Source organism: Cucumis melo, chromosome 11, assembly GCF_025177605.1.
Source record: "Cucumis melo cultivar AY chromosome 11, USDA_Cmelo_AY_1.0, whole genome shotgun sequence".
Classification (NCBI taxonomy): Eukaryota; Viridiplantae; Streptophyta; class Magnoliopsida; order Cucurbitales; family Cucurbitaceae; genus Cucumis; species Cucumis melo.
Window position 1 is genome coordinate 10,079,598 of NC_066867.1, and position 10,486 is coordinate 10,090,083.

The 10,486-nt window shown below is 31.5% G+C and overlaps 1 protein-coding gene and 1 non-coding gene across 4 annotated transcripts; both read left to right on the forward strand.

Annotated features, from left to right (window-relative positions):
• Positions 1–2,755: 2,755 nt before the first annotated feature.
• LOC127144108 (U6 spliceosomal RNA) lies at positions 2,756–2,861 on the forward strand. The gene has a single exon (XR_007815729.1). It is a non-coding gene; the product is annotated as a U6 spliceosomal RNA (small nuclear RNA).
• Positions 2,862–3,658: 797 nt separating this feature from the next.
• Positions 3,659–9,677, forward strand: LOC103495949 (homeobox-leucine zipper protein HDG2-like). Of its 3 annotated transcripts, XM_051091716.1 has the most exons (13): positions 3,659–4,010; positions 4,188–4,293; positions 4,384–4,535; positions 5,058–5,293; positions 5,392–5,509; positions 5,648–5,836; positions 6,575–7,021; positions 7,104–7,205; positions 7,284–7,484; positions 7,574–7,748; positions 8,376–8,647; positions 8,780–8,875; positions 8,962–9,677. In XM_051091716.1, the coding sequence occupies exons 3-13, from the start codon at positions 4,425–4,427 to the stop codon at positions 9,307–9,309; spliced, it is 2,295 nt and encodes a 764-aa protein (XP_050947673.1). In that variant the 5' UTR covers positions 3,659–4,010; positions 4,188–4,293; positions 4,384–4,424; the 3' UTR covers positions 9,310–9,677. The 3 variants fall into 3 exon arrangements, with proteins under 3 accessions (XP_050947673.1, XP_008455853.1, XP_008455850.1); XM_008457631.3 differs by having other exon boundaries at positions 4,188–4,535; positions 5,005–5,293; XM_008457628.3 differs by having other exon boundaries at positions 4,188–4,535; positions 5,079–5,293.
• Positions 9,678–10,486: the final 809 nt, after the last annotated feature.

Sequence of the window (10,486 nt, forward strand, 5' to 3'; positions counted from 1 at the left end):
TTGAAGGGAGAAAATGGAAGGGTTTTTGTCTAATAACAAGTTTTAGGTTGTTTTCCTATTTAAGATTGAGGTTTATTTAGATGTTAAAGTTGGAAGATAAATTTAGATTTGTATATAATCATATTATCCATAATCAATTTGATTATAAAAAATAATTGGTGGGAAACCAAATTTAGTTTTTTAGATTTATAATTTATAAATATTTCTAACAATGGATCGATAGAGGCATCGAACATATCAACTATATTGATGCATCCATATATATATATATATATATATATATATATAGCAACCCCATCAAATCCTCAAAACCATTTCTATTGAATCAATTCATAGCCCCCTAATCCCTTGTTTAAAAGAAATTGTAAATATTAGTAAAATTATAAAAAGTGAATTTGATAACTTAGACATGAAGATCCAAAACGATGACATTTCCGTTTTCTATTTTCAGTTTTCTTGTCTCAATTTTTAGAAAACATACAATCATTTTCGTTTCTGGTTCTTATAATAGGAATAAAAATTGAGAAACTGAAATATAATTGGGGATTCATCAACCCATTACAAGGGCAAGAATAATATATAGAATTTGATTATTAATCTCGAATCACACATTTAATGTATAAGCCAAAGTCTCTTTAGGCATGAAAACTTAGTAATAAAGTTTCAAGTCTCTGCTTTATGAAGGAATAATAAATGCATTACAAAAATTGTAAACATAAATATACATGAAAAACAATAATAATGGCTACGACTTATAATCCCTCAAATTCGATTCATTCTTTACAATTGACAACGATATTGCATCTTTTCTTCCACATCCCATATATCATAATTAATTATTTCAAACATTCAAAATAAAATAAAATAAAAAATTAAATTTATCATTATATTTAAAGATTTGATGTTGGTGGGCTTCATTTATTTCACCAAAATATTTCTTACCTGAGCCATTATCTTTTAAATTCATCCCCTTAATTAATTCCATTTATCTCACATTTAATACCCCCTTTAAACATATCAATCTTACGTTTCTTAAGTACTAAACTTACATTTTTACCATGATTTTGTAATATATATACTTATTTCTTTTTCTTACCTCTTATTATTTATAATTAATAATCGTATATCCAAGATACATCTTTATTATGTCAAAACGATTTTGTTTTGTCCATTTATGCTCAGTGCACATTTAATACATTACATGATGAAATAGAAATTTTAAAAACAAGAGATCTAGAGAATCACACATATATGTGATGATTCCCTTATGTTACAAAATTAGTGTCATATATATACCTCAAAAGATTTTCAGTAGTCATGCTGAACCTAACATAAGTGTGTTATGATACCGTATCGTACTAACATCTTTTTCAAAATTTTAGAGGTTCAAATTTCTTATTTTTTAAGATACACCTGAAGTTATACTAATTGAAAAAGATATAACTAAAACTTTAGACTAATGGTTTTGTTTTTCAATTTCCCCATGCACCGATCGATATATAATTCTTCTACAGAAAGCAATAATTTTATAAACATATACATTAAAAGACAAACCCTTCGCAAATTAGTGGAAAAAAAACCAACCCAATTCGGAGAATTTTATTAGTTTACAATTTTGAAACAAAGGTCTCTTATATAAGATATATATTGATATAATTAATCTCTGAATGAACTATATATATATAACACAATATCTCTTTAATTTTTCTATTTTGTAAATATCATACTCATAGTATTGTAGTTTAGCATCCTTTCAATTTAATTTGTACCCATTGAATTTACAGATTTTTATATGTGTTTATCAATAACTAATAGACACTAATAAAATAATGTTTATCATCGAAAAAATATGAAATTTTGCTATATTTGTAAATATTTTTAACAATTTTGTTATTATTTAATATATATGTATGTATCGTGTGTATTACTTTAGTTAATATTAATGGATGAAAATGTCTATGGTTTTCAATTCTACGGAAACAATGGTATAACTTGCAAAATGGAAAAAGCTTATTTAACAACTATGCCTATATATAATTAATGAATTAGATCATAGACTATTATCTAAATAAAAGAAGAATTAGATGGATAGGTACTTTAAAACTTAAATTTCTTGTAAAATAGAACCAAAATTTTTAATTAACTTGAAAATTAGGGTACAACGAGAATCAACTTTATTTTTTAAAAAAATTAATCAATAACTAATTTAATTTTCTTAAGTTAGGAGTTTATAAGTATAAGTTTCAAAATGTTCTGATCGCAAAAGAAATTATGGCTGATATATGCTCAGTTTGCATCAACTACTTTATCATCTCATAGCACAAACTTGTTAATTATAGTATTTAATCAATGAGAAATTAAAATAATGTGTACAAAGATCATTATATCTTTGTGAAAAGTGTTAATTTTAAAATGAAAGCACAAAAGTAATTTTTAACCTTTTGTAATAATTCAAAAAGACAAAAAAAAAAAAAAAAAAAAAAAAAAAACAAGAAAAAAAGAAAGATACTCCCTAAGGAAAAAAAAAGGAGTAAAGAAGACAACAAAAGGTCAACATTAATAATAATACATATATGCTTGTATATGTATACCAAAATCCATGTAACGTTTTCTACACATCATAATTAAGTATGTATAAATGCGGTGTATGATCAAAGTATCTCTCTTTTTCACTTTTTTATTTTTTTTTATAAATAAATTCAAACATACAAGAAAGTAAAAACTCTCTAATAGAAAAACATGAACAAATTAGAATGTCCCTTTGTGGACCTCGGAAAAATTGAAATGATACCAAGAATTAAGATTAGCATGGCCCTTGTATAAGAATGACACACACAAATCGAGAAATGATCTAAATTAAAATAAAAAAGAATAAATCAAATAAAACACAACTTAACTTACTTAATGTATGCACTTCCAGCCAAAAGCTCATTATTCGAATCGTACCTCACATATATTGAACTAAAAAAACTTAAATCATTAATCATAATACATACATATTTCCAAAACGAGTATATCATAACTCAGTTAACGTATGAGTGACTTCAACGTCTATATGTTCAAATTCTCCTAGTCTTTGGTTATACCAATCCATACATAGTAAAGTCGTCTCCTATATATTCTTTTTAAGTGGTATATTTTATTCATTGGGTCATATGGTAGATGAAAAAAAGGAGAAGGTTTATGACTATCTTAATTAATTCAACAATGGTAGAGGTATGTGATCAAACTTTTAAGTTTAGAAATAGCAAATAAACGTTCATCATCCCATCAGTAACAATATAATTTAGATCAAAACCATCAAAAATATTTTAAAGAGTAAAATGAAACTATTAATTTGAACCTTAAAACCCTAAACCCTACATTCGTGATTCCATTAGTTGAACAAATGTCTAAGTACGTCTTTTAATTCTCACTACCTTCGTGATTTGTTTAAAAAGAAATTTGAACTTTAAAATACGATAGTTTAACTAGTCAAAAGTTCAAATGGTAAGACAAATATTTATTAATTAGTATATAGCAAAAAGAATAATGGGAGAAAAAAAGTGTAAAAAAAAGTTATGAAAAGATAGAGGAGAAAAAGGGTTTGGTAGAGCCGTCATTGGTTTAGCATTTGCATAAAACACACAATATACATACATTATACATACTCTCTTCCCTTAAAAAAAAAAAAAATGAATCTCCAAAATTCTCTCTCTGCAATAACACCCCTTTCCCTCTCCATTTAATGCAATTGCACCCTCTCAATACGATCTGCAATAACTCCTCCCTTTCCCCCTTCCTCTTCCTCTTCCCCTTCTTCTTCTTCATCTTCATCTTCACCTTCTTCATCTTCTCAATATCAAATAATATTCATCATCTTCTTCTTCTTCATCTTTTCCTTCAAAAACCCTAGACCTTCCACTACCACAACTTGTACTCATACTCATACTCATACTTATCCATCCAAACCCTTCAAAAACCATAACAATACAACTCTCAAATCAGATCTGAAAACTCACTTTATCTTGGTAAGTTTTTTCTTTCTGAAAAGAAAAAACAAAAACAAAACAAAAACCCTACTACTACTTTCATCAAAGTTTCTACCTTTTTTTTCTTCATGTTTGTTGTAAAATTTAATTTTATTACTCCTTGTTTTTGGTTTTCAAGAAATTAAATTGTTTTATCTTACTTTTTTCTGTGTGCAGATAGGAGATAGAGAAATTGAGGAATATATATAGTAAAAATAGAAAAAACTTGCAAGTGCTTGAGGAAAGAGAGAGAGCATTTTAGGATATTGTCCGAGATCTTCGTGTATGTTTAAATTTCGTTTGTTTTTTCTTCTGTCGGATTTTTCCTTTCTCTTCTAATTTTCATCCAATTCATTTATATCATTACAACTAGGCAAAAAAAAAAAAAAAAAAGGAAAAATTAGTGCTAGAGTTATGCCTGCCGGAATTATGACACCGGCCAGAAACATGGGGTCGATGATTGGAAGAAATGGGAATAATAATGTTGCTGGATTTTCCTCTCCTTCTGGACTTCCTTTTTCTCAGGTTTGTGTTTTTTCTTATGTTCTTAATCTCTTACATTTTTATGCTCTCTCTCTCTCTTTTTTTTTTTAAATAAAATATTTTATTCTATTTGACTTTCTAAAGGACTTCTTTTTGTTTTTTGGTAACTGTGAAAATCTTAATTGGGGAAGGGGAAAAGCAAAAACCCTTTTGACAGATGAGTCTCAAATCCAAATCCCTTCTTTTTTATTTTAATAATTACTCCTCTATTTGTTAACAAAATGCTTGTATTATTTACATAATCTCCATTTCTATGTTTGGCTAATTTCTCATTTCAACCCCATTTCCCAAAAAACGCGTTAAAAATAGCAAAATTCATTTTTTTTTCGTGTTAAAAATTTATTATAAAAAAAGATAATGGGGTTTGAAATAGGGTTTTGTCTGTAGAAAAAAAAGGGGGGGATTTAGTATAATGGAGTGGAAATTGAAATTGGCATATTGGTGTTGTTAGATTGAAAAACCATAAGCTCTTCTGCCTCTCTCCTCTACTACGGAATCTTAAAGATCTGTAGAAAAATGTTCCAGCCAAGCATTATGGATGCTCACCTTCTCCCTCTAGACATCCCTCAAAACACTTCTGAAAGCGATCTTGCTCGAATCAGAGATGACGACTTTGACAGTGCTACTAAATCCGGCAGCGACAACAACCATGAGCTCGTCTCCGGTGACGACCAAGATCCTCGTCCTAAAAAGAAGCGGTATCATCGTCATACTCAACATCAGATCCAAGAAATGGAAGCGTAAGAATATTTACGCACACACGCATGCTAATTACTGTTTAGTTAAACTATGTTTGAGTTTGGTTTATTTTATTTTTGTTTTGTATTTCGGGTTTTAGGTTCTTCAAAGAGTGTCCTCACCCTGATGACAAACAAAGAAAGGAATTAAGCAGGGAATTAGGGTTAGAGCCTTTGCAAGTCAAATTTTGGTTCCAAAACAAACGCACTCAAATGAAGGTAAAAAATATATATGTAAATATTTATGTTTTGGAAATTTTGCATTATAATAATAGTAATTCCATATTGTCAAGGAAAATTATCCCTTATCTTTTTTCCTCCTTCCTTAATTAAATTGAGTTGAAATTTGTAATGCAGAATCAACACGAGAGGCACGAGAATACTCAACTTCGAACTGAAAATGAGAAGCTTAGAGCTGATAACATGAGATATAGAGAAGCCCTAAGCAATGCTTCATGCCCTAATTGTGGTGGCCCTACTGCCATTGGTGAAATGTCTTTTGATGAACATCATCTTAGACTCGAAAATGCCCGTCTCCGCGAAGAGGTAATTTTTCCCTGTCCAAAAATGAAAACGTTCTTGCATTATGTGTTCTCAGTCTTCTGAAATTTGAGTGTGAGACGCAAAAAAGAGTGTAGATTTAATTTTTATTCTAATTAGTACTATGTAAATAAGAGGACATATTTGAAATGAGAATATAAAAAAACAAAATTCCTAAATACAAGAATTACAGTGAGGGAATGTCAACCCTAGATAAGATATTTGGGTGTGCCTATGATCTCACCCTCCAGTGTTTTGTTAAAGTATGTAAAATTTATTTTTCTTTATAATTAATAAACAAAGAAAACCCTAATAATCATAGTTTTTTTTTTCATAGCTATTAAATAATGAAAACAGAACTTTGAGTCTTAGGGCTTCTCATAAGGGGTGGACATTCTTTTGTACGCTCATGGATACCTAGATGCATATCTGGTTTTCAAAACACTGTTTACATTAAAGATTAACATATCATATTAAATTTATCAGAGCATGCCTTCATCCACAAGTAATAGAGAATAATTACATTCTCTTGTAAATTTTTTTATTAGAATTTTCGTTTTTCTCCTTTTTAGAAAATATTTTGATAACATTGTCCCTAAATATAGGGAAGGAAACAAAATTTAATTGTTACGTGGAATATGTCAAATTTTCCCTTTCATTAACCCCAAATTATGAAACATGATTGATATATAATTCAAATTTGATCACACATTTTAACTAATAATTCCATTGCTATTTTTGTAGATCGATCGCATATCAGCAATAGCTGCAAAATACGTAGGGAAGCCAGTGGTGAACTACCCTTTACTTTCTCCACCAGTCCCATCTCGTCCACTAGAGTTAGGAATGGCCAACTTCGGGCCACAACCCGGCCTGGGAGGAGGAGACATCTACGGCTCCGCCAGCGACCTAATCCGATCCATCAGTGCCCCAACGGAGGCCGATAAACCAATGATCATTGAGCTAGCCGTTGCAGCTATGGAAGAGCTAACTAGAATGGCTCAAATGGGTGAGCCATTGTGGATGACTACACTGGATGGCTCCACCCATATGCTCAATGAAGATGAGTACTTAAGAACTTTTCCAAGAGGTATTGGTCCTAAGCCTTCTGGGTTTAAATGTGAAGCTTCTCGTGAATCGGCTGTTGTCATCATGAACCACATTAACCTAGTCGAGATTCTCATGGACGTGGTAAATTTTGATTTTATTTTATATTGGTTTAATACTGGATTTAACTGTTCTTTTATTGACATTTCGTTTGGATTATATATAGAATCAATGGTCGACTTTATTTTCTGGAATTGTGTCTAGAGCTATGACACTTGAAGTATTATCAACCGGTGTTGCTGGAAATTACAATGGTGCTTTGCAAGTGGTGTGTGGTCTTTCCCTTCTAATTTGTTCTCATTCTACTTTTAATTATTATTAATCTAAAAGACTGATGTTCGTATAGATGACGTCGGAATTTCAAGTTCCATCGCCACTTGTTCCGACTCGGGAAAGCTACTTCGTTAGATATTGTAAGCAGCATGGAGACGGGACGTGGGCGGTGGTGGATGTTTCGTTGGATGATCTACGCCCTACCCCTGGTGTTCGATGTAGACGAAGACCTTCGGGTTGTTTGATCCAGGAAATGCCAAATGGTTATTCAAAGGTGGGGTTTTTTATTTTTTAATGATTATGTAGTAATGAAAGGGAATTTAAGTTAAATAATTATAATGAAGTATTGATGATTTGGGGTAGGTTACATGGGTTGAGCATGTAGAAGTGGATGATAGAGGAGTTCATAATCTTTACAAGCAACTAGTGAGCTCTGGCCAAGCTTTTGGGGCTAAACGCTGGGTTACAACATTAGATCGCCAATGTGAACGACTTGCCAGTGCCATGGCCACTAACATTCCTACTGGTGATGTTGGAGGTAATTTTATTTTTCTTCCTTTACCTGATTTTCATTTGATTTCGCCACAATTTGTGACGTGTTTGGATGACGCTTTTATATGTATTTGAAAAGTCATTTCAAACGTATGTTTAGTAATTAAGTTTCTTCCTACTTACGCAAATAAAAATACTTACTGTGATGAAAAACACCACTCATTAACATAGAAGTAGGTACATAGCATGTTTAGAATGTTAGACGACCTATTTGAGATAATCCGATGCACCTTGTAAATCCTCTTTGCCTCTGACTTGTAAAGAAAAGGTACATATCATGTACAGGGTATCGATACGTTTAGGAATTATAATAGCAGAATTTAAAAATCTGAAGATCTATATCTTTTTATTTATTTATTTGGAGAAAGACAAGTTTGTAGGTGGATAAGCGCATGGGAAAATCCCAAATAGGTCGTTGTAATATTTTTATTAAGTCAAACTTTTTGTCATAATAGGTTAAAAGTTTCTTACTTGATAACAACTAAGGAACACTAGACTAACTTTTTGTAAAATTGTTGAGATCGCGTTACTAATGAAGGTGTTTATGCTAAAATCTTCTCCATTTAGCTAATTCGTGAGATTGTGATGGTGGATATTTCCATATTGAATTCAGTAATAACGAATCAAGAAGGGAGAAAGAGTATGTTGAAGCTGGCTGAGAGAATGGTGATAAGCTTTTGTGCTGGAGTGAGCGCCTCCACAACTCACACATGGACTACTTTGTCGGGTACGGGTGCGGACGACGTTCGAGTCATGACTCGAAAGAGCATCGACGACCCGGGAAGACCTCATGGTATTGTCCTTAGTGCCGCAACTTCCTTCTGGCTTCCTGTTCCACCTAAGAGAATCTTCGATTTTCTTCGAGATGAAAACTCTCGCAGTGAGGTAACTTATCCATCGAAAGAAGCACGTATATGAATGAACACAGCCCATATGCCTTCTTAACTTTATCTATTTGGAATTGGCCGTTGATCTAACGATATATTTACTTCATCGTCTTGTTTGATGTGTTTATAGTGGGACATTCTTTCCAACGGCGGAGTAGTTCAAGAAATGGCTCACATTGCCAACGGCCGCGACACTGGCAACTGCGTATCTCTCCTACGAGTAAACGTAAGTTATTCGACCAAATAATTCAATTAAAACGAACAATTTTCCACCTTTGAATATATGATAGACTACCCCTTAAAATTTTGCAGAGCGCAAATTCAAGCCAAAGCAACATGCTAATCTTGCAAGAAAGCTGCACAGATCCAACAGCCTCATTCGTGATCTACGCACCAGTCGACGTAGTAGCAATGAACCTCGTCCTAAATGGTGGCGATCCCGACTATGTAGCACTACTCCCCTCAGGGTTTGCCATTCTTCCTGACGGCGGAGGCGGAGAGGGAGTTTCGGGAGGGTCGTTGCTGACGGTTGCATTTCAAATACTGGTGGATTCAGTGCCGACGGCAAAACTGTCACTAGGGTCAGTTGCAACGGTAAACAATCTGATAGCTTGTACGGTGGAAAGGATAAAAGCTTCATTATCATGTGAGAATGCATAACTAGAAAAGAACAGAGGAAAACCTTTTTTTTTTTTTTTTTTTTTTTTTTTGTGGGGGATTTTAGTTGTTTAGGGATTATATTAGAAGTAGTAATTTGAAAAAAAATGAGGGAATTTTTGGCTGATACAAAGTCTGATTTTGGGGAGAAAGTCAAGAGCGCACCCTTGAAACCTTAAAAACATGGAAAATGTAAAAACAAGAGATAAGGGGTTCGGGCATTGACTTCCTCGAACAGAGTAAAAGCTGAAACAACAAATGAAGAAGAAAGGAAGGGACCATCATCATCATTAGGAAAAAAAAAACCTTGTATTTTACTTGCATATTATTATTATTATTATTATTATTATAATTACCTACTTTTCATATCATTCACTTCCTTTTTCTTTTATGAGTATTATGGACTTTTTTATGACATCGTCTAGTCTAGTTTTTGTGACATTTTATGATCACCGTGTACTTTGCCTTTTATCTTTCTTACTATGTCAATCAAATCGCTTTTTGTTATTTAATTTTTAAAGTAAGTTTAGTTCAATTAACTGAGAATTTTAAAGTAAACACTATCTTGTTTAGTATATGTGAAAAAGTGATAGAGATTTTATGATTGAATTGAATTTAATTTTCTATACAAAAGAGTTTGATTTTCTTTCAAATTAGTAAGTTTTAATTTGGAGATTTATTGTTTTGCTATGTAAAAGTTGGGTATCTGAAGTCTTGTTGTCTAGTGTGTGATTTGATGAAATTGAGCTTCTATTAGCTAAGTTTCATTTTAGAAAGGGCTATTGTAAATTTTGATTTTTTTTAAGCAAGGGTGTGGGTTATTGTATTATTAAATTATTTATTGTTCTTTTAGTAAAAAGAGTTAGTATGGGATAATTTTGGCAACAATATATAAGGATAATTAAATTCTATGAAAATTAATAAAATCATAAATTTTGGTCTACCAAAATGTCCTCCTAAAACTAAGTAGATAAACCAAAAGTAAGCTTATCAGCAAATACTTCCAACTTATTAAATGGTGGTCTATGATTCTGGAAGATGAAATCTTGGGAACAATGATACAAATGTCATTAAATACTTTTTCTTTCTAATCTTATCATAAATACATAAGAGTCGAGATTTGGATACAATAAATTAGTTCAAAATATTTTCAAAGCAATTTCTGCAACAGACAATGACA